At 41.9% G+C, this 15,325-nt stretch overlaps 1 protein-coding gene across 16 annotated transcripts in view; it reads right to left on the reverse strand.

Annotated features, from left to right (window-relative positions):
- tns1b (tensin 1b) overlaps nucleotides 1–15,325 on the reverse strand; it is a 200,269-nt gene that overhangs the window by 159,751 nt on the left and 25,193 nt on the right. For 5 of the 16 annotated variants that reach the window (XM_055015165.1, XM_035952280.2, XM_055015160.1 and 2 more), the window contains exon 1: nucleotides 13,129–13,274. The exons of 4 other annotated variants lie outside the window; for them this stretch is intronic. In XM_055015165.1, the coding sequence (XP_054871140.1) occupies nucleotides 13,129–13,230 (102 nt within the window). In that variant the 5' untranslated portion in view covers nucleotides 13,231–13,274. Of the gene's footprint in view, nucleotides 1–4,481; nucleotides 4,831–13,128; nucleotides 13,276–15,325 lie in introns of those variants that run through there. 7 more of the 16 variants (XM_055015175.1, XM_055015161.1, XM_055015169.1 and 4 more) reach the window with 4 other exon arrangements.

The following is a 15,325-nucleotide window of genomic DNA, read 5'->3' on the forward strand; positions in this document are numbered from 1 at the left end:
ACTAATAAGATATAAAGGTATGATGTCTGATAATATAATAAGAGGATACAAAGAAACTGCAGCAGTTATCTGGGGAAAAAACCCATGCAAACCATACATTTTATTTGACCATTGGCTACATTTTTAAGCAACATCAGTGCATACCATGAATCCACTATATACCATTTCATTTATTTTACCTGAGCTAAAGTAGGAGTTAAGTGAAACTTATATCGCCAATAAAAAATGTGGATAAACTGACTTTGCTGTAGTCTACAAGTCAATATCCCTGGATCAGGCAGCGCAACTGTGAAAACTGACACTCAGAGAAATTTTTGAATTCCAAAACTCCCTTCAGGGAAAACTAGAAGATCATGGGAGGTTTAAGGCCAATGTGCCCAGTGAAGCATGCACAAAGCTGGGGGTCTCTTCAGGAATGAAAGGGGTGGGTGGGGGTATTACACAAAGCTCAACAACTCTCATAAATCAACTGAGCAAGGGTTAAACTTCCCTTTTTGTTGTTCAAGATTTTTCAACTAAGTCACCATAAAGAGAACACATGCAAAGAGCCACACAAAGATGAAAATAGTGCAACTCTTGTTATAAAATACCCCAGGATGGCAACAACTGAGTGAGCACCAAACCCAGGAAGCAACTGCATGGCAAATCCATTAAGGTGGAAAAACACTGGGGCGATGTAAACCCAGATGTTACACTTGCAGAAATGTTGCCGTATTTCAAAGGGGCCCAACATGTGGAACGCTTTGCTCAAATCAGAGGTAATCTCAGGAACTGGGATGGGGGAGAGAAAGTGTGGGGAGTGTGATGGAATAGAGACAAAAATAAGGAGATGGCAGGTAGAAATAAGCCATTTATAATCTGAGTTAAGACCTCCTGTTACTTTGACATGCACAGTGCTGTCAGAGGCAGATCAAGCCAGGTTGAAACAGCAACAGGTTTAGGGTTTGTCTTTTTTCAAGTGAGGACAACTGAAGATCACTGACCTAACATTCCTCAGATGACACCATTTCCCAGAGCGATCCTTTTGAGACCCAACTCTGAACCTAGATGGACTGAAAGTACGTTAATGGATATCGATCATTCCGAGGAGCTCTTTGAACCCTGACAACACTGACGGTTTGGCCAAGGGTCAATATTTGTACTGACACTACTGTGAGGCAGCAAACTGAGGCTGTGTATTCTTAAGCACCAACTTGTTAGATCAGAGGCACCTGAGCACTGCTACCAGCACCTCTGTAATGGCCTGGTACTCATCAATTACATCTATTATGTGGAAAAGCCACAATAAGAGGGGATGCTAATAACCTGCTGTTTGGGATGTTAACAGGATTTGCATCACCGTTAAATGCCCTCTAAACTGTGGGCTGGTAGAGGTAGTTTGATTGTTTTTATGGTCCTCTCAGAGAAACCTGATAAAATATCCCTAAAAACCTTTTTGGCATTCATCAATTATTCATAGTGTCTGGTGGACGGGTAGCACTCTTCTGAAGGTCTACTTTCAAGGCCTCCTGCACCATCCGTTCTTACTTTGCCCTCTCTTTTTGCCCCAGAGCATCTTCTCTTCATTTCCTCTGTCCTTCAAGTTGTTTCTGCCATTTCCGATACTTCCCTAACCACTTTCTTTCTGCATCCATGCTGGAAAAATATCCCTTTATCCAGGACCATCCTGCTCTGACAAGAGGAAGCCCTCCCTATTTGAGGCCAGGCTTGTCTAGTCCATGAAGATGGTCTGTTTCCTGAATCTGTACTTACTCACTCACTCTCACTTGCTCATTCTCCCTCTCTCTATAGCCCGGTCTTTTCATAACAGCTTTTGCAGCTGTACTCACTTTCCCAGCTGCCCAAAGAGTATGTCTAAAATAAGTCCACAATGCAGACCAGCAAAATATCATCAGATAGAAGAAGTACCTTCAGAGCATTAGCCAGTTTTTAAACTTAATTGTGGTTCTGGCTTGTTTGTACTTCTTTAAATGAATCCATATCATCCTGGGTGTGCAAAGTCCAGGATGAAGCAATGATGCCCTGGCAAAATAGTACCAGGGAGCAGCTGTGTTGGTGGAACATTTGTATTCAGGGAAGTGAGCACCGCATTAAAATGGCGAATTCATCTACAAGCCAAGCGGGCCTGTTTTATTGCATGGTCCAAATCTTAGGCACAATTTGTCATTTCCAGTGTATAGACTGCTGCTCAGAGGTTGTTGGATTTTGACAACAACAACATGCAGATAGCAGAAGGTGATGAGAGTCAGTCAGACTAGTCTTATCCCTAAGGGATGGACTGTACCGTATGGTTCATGCCACCTGGTTCTGTATGGAATCTCCTCAGTTCGGTCCTGAGAGTTAAATATTCACTATCAGTAGTCCACGGGTGTCTACATATTTGCACTCCAGGAATAAAAATTCTAGACTGCAAGGTAGAGTATAGGCAGTGCTCTACTTGTTATCCATCAGCTGTAGCGTGCTAGCAATGCAAGGGTTAGGGTTAGCCTTCAAAGCTGAGAAGATGCTATGCTAATTTTATCACACATGTATGATATATTAATTCATACTACCCTGGCTGAATACATGAAAAGTGCAACACATGATTGAGTGGCAAATAAACAGAGTACAAAAAGACAGTTAAAATGCTGTTCTAGTTCTCATGTTCATGTAGCTTACCATCCGTTTTGGAAAGCTACATCAATAACTGGGCACAGACGCCCTTTTACATACACTACCGTTCAAAAGTTTGGGGTCACCCAGACATGACATTTCCATGAAAAGTACCTAGGTAATTTCATATTTTCCATGAAAACTCACACTTTTATTCATGTGTTAACATAATTGCACAAGGATTTTCTAATCATCAATTAGCCTTTGGACACGATTAGCTAACACAATGTAGCATTAGAACACAGAAGTGATGGTTGCTGGAAATGGGCCTCTGTATCCCTATGTAGATATTCCATTAAAAATCAGCTGTTTCCAGCTAGAATAGTCATTTACCACATTAACAATGTCTAGACTGTATTTCTGATTAATTTAATGTTATCTTCATTGAAAAAAAAATATTTTTTTTTTCAAAAAAATAAGGACATTTCTAAGTGACCCCACACTTTGAACTGTAGTGTATGTACAAAGCCTTTATATTGGAAAGGCACAGGATGATGGTGTTTCTGAAGCGATATGAAAACCAGCAGTGCAGAAGGAGGATAAAGCCAACTTAATCCTAAACCCAGTATGTTGGATTAAGGTGTGCCCAAATTAAAGCTGTTTTAGCACCAAACAAAGATTTGCTATTAACACAGGGGCTCAGATTGAACCCCGCCCCCTTAAGTGAGCTCACTTTGTCATACAGTGCTCTGACGCAGTCAATCAGTGACCCAGAGCTTAGCTGGGGGGCTTTGGGATTCTTTTACGACCCCCCTTTCACCTCGCCTCCCGCTCCTCAAAAGAAAGAATGGTAATTAACTGATGAAGAGCTCTGTAAGATTATCCAGTCTCTTCGCCAAGAACTCCAGCTCTGCCAGTGGTGTGCAGTCATGTCCCAAAGGACCACTGCAGAATGGGGAAGGATGGATCTCAATGGTCTATTCAACTGCTCTCCTCTTTCATCCTCTATTCAGCTGAAAAAAGTGGAGAGCAGCATGCAATGTTGTATATTTGAGGCAGGAATGTTCTTTCATATCAGCACAAATTAGGAAAAGCACTCACAGTGTTTTAAGACAAATGTCCAAACCATAGTCACAGCACATTTCGCGGGGACATGCACACACAAACACAGCTCCTCACTGACCACATCACTGCTTAGAGGGCACACAAGTGCACAAACAACCCCTCACTGTGAGCGGGAATGCGCGGCAGATTGAATTATACAAGAGAAAGCAAAAATAGCTGTGTCCCAACCACCTAGAGCGAAAGGGAGCAGGACACAGAGGGAGTGGGAGAAGGGTGAGAAAGAGACTAAAGGGAAGAGAGCAGCAGACACATTTAATTCAAGTCAGTGTCAGAGCAGATAAGTTTGTGGTGTGCACATGGATCTGCAGAGAAAATGCAAACCATGTTTCTGCAGAGAGAAGACAACGCGCAGTTTTGTTTCATGTTCACTCACCCTCCCATTCACACTCATGATATCGCCCTCATTCAAATGTGTCACGGTGCCAAGGCCCCCCACAGCCGGGGTCCCAACCCTCCACCCAACCCCCGACAAGCAGACCACCCAACAGATTCTCTGACCAGCTTCACTTGATCAGCGTTTCCAAATGACATGAGGAACCATCCCTTTAATAAGCAAAGCAGCCTTCCTCTAACTAAATCTGTTACCTATTGCGTCATCAAGCCGAATCTGTCCGTGTCACCCGACACACTAACTTACATAGTCATGATTCTCCTGGGACTAATAGTGTGCAATCAGGGTTTGTAAGATATTAGATTTGTATGGTCAGGCTATGCACAAACTTCTGTCTGTGCATATTAAACTCCGGCTAAAAAAGTTGTCTCACCCAGAACATGCAGGACAAGCAGACCCAGGTGCGTGCAGGTCCAGCCAGAGCTGTGGGCAGGCTGAGGGAGACGGATGGCATGGTGATGGACACGAGTGATGCTGCTGCTGCTGCTGCTGCTGCTGCTGCTGCTGCTGCTGCTGCTGCTGCTACAGACCAGTGGGCTTCTTCAAATCTAATCCAGCCAGGAGAAGAGTTGCCCAACACTGCAGAGCCATGGCTATCTGCACATAAACCCTCTCTGTCACCTCAGGCTTCTGCTTTCTCCCTGTTCCTCAACGTCTGGCTTGCTTGTTCCTCGTCCGTCTCTCCTCTAAATTGGATCCTGACTGCCTCTCCTCTGCGCTCACTCTGCCTCTCTTTCCTCTGCTGGGGAAAGTTTCACAAAGGTTTTTTTTTTTTGTTTTTTTTTTTTAAATGGGGGAGGGCGGCGGTGGGGGGGTTAGGCTGCCCCTACCTCTCCACGGGAGCAAAGGGGGAGGGGGTGGTCCACTTATTATCCATCTCTTTTGCCCCTCCTCTCTCTCTCATCCCGTGTCTCCCTCCCTCCTCAGCCCTCTAAGTCTCACCACTTTTAATTTCATTCATTCCTTGATCCCACCCCCTCCCCGTTCATCCCCCTCAGCATCCATGGCACTTCACCTCCCCCCTCCCTCCCTCCCTCCCTCGGTTGCACACCCTCCCTGTGTATTTCTGTACTGAGCCCATTTTAATATTTCATAAACTCTGTCTCCGCCTGTATTCACCCTTGAGATGAATGCCCACTGGCATTTCTCCTGACACTGGAAAATGCAATACTCAATCACTTGAGACGTCAACTAAAGACACCTATTTATATTTACGTATTTGCACAGAGTGCAATTTTTAAATTTGCATAAAGTTGAGTTTGTTGACATCTAATCTTAACGTTTGATGCGCAATTCATAAAGATGTTCTATTGTGTCATTGGAGTGACTTCAAATTACTGATCAGCGCCAATAATCTTAAAATAAGACCTTGTACACTTTAAGGAAAACACTTACTAACACTAACATTATATTGAACAACATTATGTTGAGCAATTTTTGTATTGCTGTTGCTGAAGAGTCCATCATCACTGCATACTGGTATTGTTTTATCACCCTGTTCTGACTCATCTCATCTCACAAGACCAGATTCCAAAAAAGTGTTCATGTAAATTTTTCTTTTTTATGAATAGCCTTCCATGTACACATTTTGCTAAAAAGACAAAGAGCAGCTGCTTCATTAAGTTTTTTCACTGCTCATCAATGGCCATGTTAGCGCCATACATGACTTTATCCCTTTCTGTAGTTTTCTCTCTCTCACACAACACACACAACACACACACTTAAAACCTCCATACTCCTATATACTCATTTGTGGGCCACATGCAACTGTAAACACTCATGGACCCATCATTTTCCAACACACACACACTAAAAAAATTCTGTCAAAATCCAGGCCCACTGCTTCCTGGAAACATAAACACACTTGATTTAAACTATCAAATTCACCACGTACATATACACAAACATCCACCAATAACCACCTATGTCTTCCCCACCCTCTCACAGACATATTCACATCTTTCTCACACACTGTGTCAATACACAAACCCACCCACACACAGAAACATACAAACATACTCACCCAGTGGCACAGAGGATTAATCCCCCGGTATTTCCTGCAGGCCCACCCCTACACAGACACATTCGCCAAAGGAGACAATGTTATAGAGAAAACATTTGAACCTAATCCCTCTCCAACCAACACACACAAACACACACACAAACCCTACACACACATGCACACGCACACACAAAGATATTTGTGTATTTTTCTTTCTTTTTAACTTCAACTGACAATTTTTTTCACGTGTAACCAGATAGTGAAAGTTATATTTTTAGAGCTCTTACTGATGCATGTCTTCACCCAAAATGCTACTTTTAAATGCTATTGACTAATTATGTCAGCACATCACTTCACCTACCACTTACTGCAACACTGATCTCTTTGTTCAGGAGCATCACAAAGTTACTTTATTATCACCCATAACATCAGCAAAAAAATGGCTTTGCGTGATTTTAGATTAGTATCAATAAACTGTGCAAATAAGGCATTCATGACAGCAATGAATTCAGAGACAGCGGGGTTTAGTCATCAGTTAAATTAATCCTCTCATCATGGCCACCTGTCCAGCAGATATCTTACAAATATGGACCTGGTATTCTCAAATTTGCTATTTTTTACCTTTTGATTATTCACCTGACTTCTGACCACTGTAGAGGTAGTGGAAACACGCTCCAAGATGTGTGGATTTGTAATCTTGGCTTGTTATGGCAAATTTGCGAGCAAATTCATGCTTACATATTTAGCAGACTTATGTGGTCCTTTAAGCTCTGTTTTAATCTCAACTAACTCCTCAAAAAAATTTCTGGAGCTGTTATGTGATCCACTATGTTCAGCAGATAGTCACTAAATTTGACCATTTGATGCTGAGAAGTGAGAAGAATTATTCTGCTGTAATCATCAATCAGCAACCACTGAACCACTGCAGAAGTGCCAAAAACTGCAGTTCCTTAATTGGCAACTTGAGTCTGAAATAAAAAGTGAGTCACTCATCAGGCCCTCAATGGTAAAATGCCCAAGTTTGCAGCAGAAATAAAAATGTTTATAGAAACGGTTTTGGTCTTTATAGCTAGCTTCCCCATTTTTAAAAACTTCACAAGAGGTGAATTTCTATGTAACTCACCAATTTATATTGTGTTAAGGCTGATAGTTAAGGTCCACAGGATCCGTCAATTTCACGCATCCCATTCATTGTCTATGTGAAGCATACCACGTTGCATGCTGGGTCCATTGCAGTGCGCTTTGAGTTGCGATCCGGTGCGTCTCTCCGGAGAAGTCCGCAGCTCATTTGCATAAAGCAGACTCGACTTCAACTTTGTACAAATTTGGTGCGGCGAACAGAGGTCCGACGCGTCGCAAAACTTTTGTCAAACATCCAACCTAGCCTTTGAACTAAAATGAGGACAGATTCAGCAACTGCACTGGTTATTTCTCGTCTCAAATGCTTTCAGAAATACTTTTTGCTGATCTGTTTTCGTAATAAAAGAGAAAGTTTGCAACCTAGCCGCCACGTTGGTCTGACGTTTCTACTGGACTGAAGCTCAAGCGGTCACGTGACCACCTAGCCACTCGCCCACCAAGCAGCCAATTTTCAGATGCGCCATGTTTACATGAGACAAAAACGGATCCTGTGGACACGTACCTTTAGGCATCATTAAGTGTGTGGCTGCTATAGGTGTGAGGTGGGTGCAATCACACGACAGTCAGTGATCTGTAGCTGTTTGCATGGCCTGCTTCAGCTCCACTCATGCTCCATTCTTTGCTAATTTTTGGAGCCATCACATCGCTATTCAGGAAACCTTTGGATGATGTCATGTAGGGTTCATCCATCTTTATTAGTCAATGGTAATCGCCTGCTGATAAGAGCTGTGACAGTGCACTGTAGCAGCCAAGCTTGGTTTTGGTTTCTTTGAGCTGCTTCGTTCACAGTGCACAGTGATTTGATTCACTGTTAACATAAAAGTATTGATTATATCAGCTTTAGATGTATTCAAATGTAACTGCTTCCAGTAGTTCACATCTAACTTCACACACAATGAAGTGTCTAACCCTTTGAGGTTATTTTAGAACATAACACTATGTCACTGAATGACACTGAAGTGTTGTCCAGCAGAGATTAGTTGTACTCGAGTGAAAATGTAACCGTGATAGTGTCGCACGGTATGTTCTGCTCTTGTATAAAGCCATCTTCCAATTCCCTGTCAGCACACTCTACTCTACCAGTGTATGATGCATTATTTATTTTTGATAAACAAAGTATCTCCTATATGTGACTACAGTCAACAGAGGCAGTAAGGCAGTATATCAAGTTAACAGATTGATTGCTATTGCCCCTCTTATAGTATAGAGCAGACAGAGATGTCATTTTTATAAATCAGGTTTTTTGGTGTTCACATATTCACAGACAAAGTGAACAATCTTTTAGCACAGCACCAGTGACAGACTGACATCTTTACCTTTTAGGACCACTCAAGTCACACATACACCAAGTGCAACTGCAGCACCCACTGGTGGCCACTGAACGAACTGCATTCTCACTCAGAACATTCAGACATTTGTATATAGCATTATTCAAAATAGGAGGGACTATAGAGATGGAGGGGGTGTGTGTGTGTGTGTGTGTGTGCGTGTGTGTGTGTGTGTGTGTGTGTGTGTGTGTGTGTGTGTGTGTGTGTGTGTGAGAGAGAGAAAGAGAGAGAGAGAGAGAGAGAGAGAGAGAGAGAGAGAGAGGACGGTTGTAAGGTAGAAAAAGGAGGGTGGGCATATTTCCAAGGCTAATCAGATGACTCAAAAGATTTGTTTTAGTACCTCTTTAACCTTGACCATTTCTGTTTTCTTTTGTAAAACAGAGCTGAGACTGTACAGTGAGACTCTTACACAATTAAGAAGATTAAGCGCTGTCAGGTCGCCGTCCTTGAACCAACGGGTAAACAGCAGAGAGGGATCACAGCTGTACAGCCTGTTACAAATGATTCAGCACTGAAAAACGGCTGAGCAGTTCAAGACACTGAAAGTTTGTCTGAGATGTTAAAGAGGTGGAAAATAGACAGAAACTGATAAAATAGGGTCTGTACTAAAGAGATTAGCTGATAGATTGCTAGAGATATTAGATAAGCAGAGAGAAAAGGAGAGAGTGAATGTGTAAACAGCAGAGGGGTGTGTTCTGTCATCTTGGCTGACGTCCTAGAACCTGCTAGATGAAGGGGGAGTTCACTTGTTGACGGACAGAGGAAGAACACACTCCAGCAGCCCCCCTACACACACACACACACACACACACATACACACAAACACACACACAGGCGCACACACCCTTTCCCATCCCTGTGACTCCCATCTGTTGAAAACAATGCAGACCCGGAGCCCTCCCTCTGCAGAACACTCACATGTGTGTGCACGTTTTTCCTCTGTTCTTTCTGCTGTGTAACACAGAGAGGAAGGACCGTCCACCCAGCACCAGAACACACTGACCCATGCAGGCAACAACAATACTGCTGGAGAACATGATGTGAACCATTTTAGGGGGGCAGGACTCCTCTTTAAAGAACTGGTACTAGAAAACATCAGTTGACATCCTGGGAAATTTGTATTTTAAACAATTCTAGACATTTTTGGAGAAGTCAGGGATTCTGCAGTGCACGAAATATCATGATACTTCTTGTTTCTTGGCGACAGAGCTCCTTTAAGTTGTAGTTTTAGTTTAGTGGTCGCACCTTATACATCTCTTACACTGACAGCAATGTAAAACAAGTAAAGAAATAAATCATGGCTCAAATTGTACCAAACACCTGCTATTGATCTAAGGCTACAGATAGACTATAGGAGCTCTTTGCTGGAACCTGACTCTCTGTCATATAACTTGCTGGTTACTGCCTTTTCTCAACCATTATTTGGTCCCATAGCTTTGTAAGAACCACATATGAGTAACCAGGTAACTTGTGTTCTACAGTTGTCCAATATGCAACAAGAAAAGCACTCAGAGAGCGTAGTACTCTGCCAAAGCTGCTCTGTCATTGTATCATTTCCGACGGCTGAAATCCTGAACAAATTTGTGGCAGAAGTCACGGCAACATAGAACGTGGCCATTTAATATAGATGTACCCACAAACAAAATGACCTTGCATTGAGGACAGGCGTGTGTTATGCATGTGTACAGATATCAAATAGCATGACCTAAATATGTTGGGGGCGGCACAAATTGATGCGACACGGAAACACCCCCACAATTTAATCAGTTGTTCCTTACAAGTTTTCCGACAGGTAAGTCCCAATAAGTCCAGCGGTCGATTTTTTTTGTGGTAGGATCTCAATCATGTGATCGTCAGCAGGCAGCTGACGTGGTGTTCACTTGTAGTCATAGTTACAGTGATGCCGTGCCGCTATCTCGCAGTGATACAGAAATCTTTAACAAATCCGTGAATCTAGACTATAAGCCGCATCACTGCCAAAATCTGATCAGTTAGTCCTTGAGTCATTTCTGACCTTAGTTTGTCTGTTTTTGAGTAACATTGCTAACAGACAAACAGACAGACAAGCCAACGCTGATCGTCACAAAACTCCGCCGAGGCTCCGCCTCCTTGGAAGAGTAAAAATGTGCCAACTGGCCACCATCAACCCAACCCACACTGGCAAACCCAACGTTTTTTGCAAACTTGTAGAGCCAGCAAACAATTTAAACAATGCTAAAAAATCACTTTGAATTCTTTGATAAGCAGTAAACTGGAAATAAAGACTGAACAGCTGTCAGAAAAAAAAATAGTCAAAAGGCATCAGACGAAGGACGCCTCCACTTACAGCCTCTTAATGTACAAACAGGTGGGGATAACATATGTTCTTAAATAATCAGAGCGCAACACACCACATAGAGTTTGATCTAATATTTAAATATGATTTATGAAGTTTTTATGCCCGGTAATGGCTTACCTGTCATTCAGTCGCTGCCTGGTTTTGTGAAACTGGAGCAATGAGAACGTGCATGACATGGCCCAACTCCAGCAGACACTTTACTGGTTACTTATTTACCGAGTTAAATTCTCAAGGAGGCAGATTATCAAAAGAGGTGGTGATATCCAATTTCTGATTCTTGCAAAAAATATGATCCATGTGAGTATAATCATAATCAGATATAGATAACAATGTATGTGCGCATGTGAAAACCCAAAACCAATGTTGGAAAATCTTAAATCCAACTCGTGTAAGTGACATCTTGCAGAAAGAAAAGCCAGGCATTTTGATTCTTATGTCGCCGAGCTATAATTCCAGGTGTTTGCTACTAGAATGACTGTTGTCTAAATTGTCCAAATGTGCTCCATTAAAACACTTTGGGAAATGCTGAGCTCAATTAGTCTATGTCTAAAACTCTTCAGTGACATCCTCACTTTTTAGATTTGAGAAAAAAAATATTGGGCTCTATATAAAATACTGTGGGTGCACAGTCGGAAATATTCAGCTATATGACGGAAAGGAAAAAAGGAATATAAAGAAAATAAGAAAATCAGAATAAATGAGGTCACAAAATGCGGTCTGGACAGCCCGAAGTCAAAGTCTCATATTAATAACAGCTGCTCCACAGTACAGACACATCATAACAAATCATAAAGATATCCAAGATACTTCTGTCAAGATAAACAGTGACCTAGATAATGTTAGAATGAAAAAAGGGATAGGATATGAACAGGATATGTTCTATGCCAAGGCACAGAAAAGATGATGAGTCAAGTATCAAAGATATACAAAAAATAAAATATACAGAATGCCACTCGATACATTCATATTAATCAAATAAAAATACATTTAAGACCCTCAGCGTGTCAATGCAGCTATAATTATTTTGTGCTTTAATTAGGAGTGAGTTTGTTGTGTGTGTGTGAAGGTGTGTTAACTAAGACACAGCAGTTAAGGATTAATGGCTCCGTTCATCAGCGCAGATCTACTATCAGGAAAAAGCGATGGCAACCTGGCAATTTCCTGGTGTTTGTGTGAGCGTCCCATGTGTACGTGCTGATGTGCTTATCTCTCCTGACCGTCATATCTCCTGAGCTCACGTCAGGCAGGTCACTAGCTGAGCGTCTCGCAAATATTGCATTTCTACTTTCGATTTGGTATCTGTAGATGGAAACATTGTGACCTTTGGAGAAGAGTGCAATGCAAAAGATCATAATCACAACGTATCGTAAATTCTCTGTCAGACGCCGTAATTCATTAGGACACAGAATTTTCACTGATCACCATGAATATATTTTGCAGATTATTTGAAACTAAATCTAAATGTGCGACATATTAGCTGCCCGTTATCCAAACTAGGACTTATCTATTAATGGTGTGAGAAATCCAACGATTAAATGAGTGCGTTTCAGTGAATGAAGAGACTGAATTTTAACAAGTCTCCAGCCATGCTAGCAGCTCGGTAAGGCGCAGCAGTGCTACGAGTTGCTAAATGCTAACATTAGTGTTCAAACATGCACTGATGCAATAATAACAATGCCAAGATATTGATGGTTAGCAGGTAATCACAGGTGTTCACCATATTCATCATCTTGTCAGTGTGATAAAATGCCAACATTTGCTAATTCACACTAAATTGATGAGGATGTCTTTATTTTTTATAGACACTTTCTTAAAAAAAATGTGAGTATTGGATCATTTTTGACAAGCTGAGGGTGAAAGCAACCTGCATCAACTCTTTTGTAATCTCTCTACTACCACAAGGCATTGCAGTCAGAGAAAAAGAAGACGTGAAGTCAAAGGGTCACCAGAATTATTAAGGTATATCTTCTTAAAACAATCAATGTTGGAACCAAGTTTTAACATAATCCATCCACCACTTAAAGATATTTCAGCTTGGACCAAAGTGGCAGACTGACAAACTGATTAACAAATGGAACGAGGATAATCTGGTACTGTCACCAACTTCAACATGCAAGAGGGTGAATCTTAAACTGAATAAAAGAAAAAAAAATAGACCAATTATCCTGAAAACCAACTTTAGTTCAAATTAAATCTAACATACCAACTGTACCTTCTTATTGCTTTTCCTTGGCTTCCAAAATGGAAAGATGCAGTAGAAGAAAAATTTTGCCCAACTGAAGACTGTGGCGAGACACCAGTCTAGTCCGCCCATTCTCTCCTGAAAAACCTCCTCACGTCCTCTACTGTTCCACTATTGTCTGTTCCTTGCTCCACGTCTCCCCTCCCTCTCTAGACTGTCCTTCAAAATTCCTGTCCAGAGGTACAAAGACTCTACTAGCTAGTCCTTGAGACAATCCCGGGACAGCTTTTGATCAGACTTATGAAAAGGTACATTTTCTTTGGCTGTCAGAGACTGAGGACTCCCATAAAGTGCATCCTTCCCTCTGGTTTGTAGCATCCCTACAGCATCCCTCTATCCTCCATCCTGTCCTCTCTTTCTGTGGACGCTGCAGGACCTTCCATTGAAAGCATGAGGAGGAAGAGATTAGGAGAGGAGAAGGCAGAAGTGGGCGGTGGTGGGATGGGTCGGGCAGAGCCGTCTGGTAAAGAATGAGGCACTTATACTGATGGAAAAAGGAGGGGGGTCTGCAATTTAATGTAGGAAAGGGGGGATGGCTTGAACGGAGTAGTGGTGCAAAGAAAGAAGAATGAATCTAATATGTGATGAGTGGACTAACAGTATATTGTCAGGAATTAAAATGAAGCTGTAAATATGATGCAGTGCTTTCCAGCGGGTGATTAAATGAGCTCCATCCGATATCAAAGGCTTCGAAGAAAAGATGTGCAAATGGAGGCAAGGTGAGCAAAGAAAGAAAAAGTGAAAAACAGCAGATATATGCGCCCATCGGACAGATAAGTGCATTCAGTGGAGTGTGCTGGTGCATTTGTAGCTGCCATGGGGATCCTAATGAAGATTGGCAGTCTCAGATCAATCATAAATGGTCTATGGAGCCTCTAAGCCTGTCACTCTGTGGAGGTAGTTAGCACTGAGACTGAGGACTGCATCAGTGGCAGAAACTGAAGTGGATGTTTAGCTTCCCTTATTAGATATAGTGGAAGGCAAATAAAATAAATGGCTCCAATGATATTTTTAACTGGATCAACATTCAAAGACGAGCGAGAAAGACAGAACTGTGAAATTATAAAAGGTGATCTGGGAGGTTAGCGGAAATTTTGCCCACTAGGTCTGCAAATACACCTGATTGTTGTGATAAGGCAATTTTTCATTCTAAAATACTGAACCAGAACATTTGGCTTTATGCTCTGGCAAATCACATTAGCTGAATATCATTACAGAACAATAAAGCGTGAGCGTGCTCCTGCTCCCTCCTTTGTTTCCTTTCAGGGAGATGAGAAAAGGAAGCCTGTGACTTTTTGGTGAACATAGGCCTAATGGTCTGTTTGGGTGTATTCGAAGCTGCTTCCTGTGTTTTGTTGAGGTCAGCCTTTTCCACAGAATGATCCAAATCTAAAAATCCTTGCAGGGTGTTGGAAAATGCAATGCTTACCATCTAGAATTTTAGGACGAAATCTGTTTAAACGTAGAGGTAAATACACCACCTTTTTCTCTGAAACTAAACAGCCCAGCAGAAAAAAAGCGCTTATACACACAAACGGACAATTCTTAGCCAAATTAAAAACAAGAAAAGCACCCAGAGAGGGCAGTACTCTCCCAAGGCTGTTCATTCCCTCATATGGCATTGTCAGAAATGAACCTTTTTTAAATTTTTTTTTTTTATGAGATGTAACATTTGTTTATTAGTTGTTGATGATCAGAAATCACATCAACATAGAATAATATCAGTGTACCCACAAACAAAATGGTCTTGCGCTGAGCAAAGGCATGTGTTATGCATGATACCGAATCGCGTGATCTAAATATGTAGCGGGCTGCGGGAGTTGATGGGACTCTCAAACATCCCACAATTTAATCAATTGTTCCTTGTATGATTTCCGATGGATAAGTTCCGAATAGTCCACAGTCGTTGATTTGTAGTAGGATAGCAATGACATGATCGTCAGCAGGCAGCTGACGTAGTGTTCACTTGTTGTCATAGTTACAGTGGCGCCGTGCCGCTATCTCCCAATGACACAGACATCTTTAACAAATCTGTGGATCCAGACTATAAGCCGCATCATTGCTAAAATGGAATCACTTGGTCCTTGTGTCATTTCTGACCTTCCCTGAAAATTTCCTCCAAATCCATTAGTCCGTTTTTGAGTAATGCTGCTAACAAACAAACAGA

Source organism: Amphiprion ocellaris, chromosome 11 (genome assembly GCF_022539595.1).
Source record: "Amphiprion ocellaris isolate individual 3 ecotype Okinawa chromosome 11, ASM2253959v1, whole genome shotgun sequence".
Classification (NCBI taxonomy): Eukaryota; Metazoa; Chordata; class Actinopteri; family Pomacentridae; genus Amphiprion; species Amphiprion ocellaris.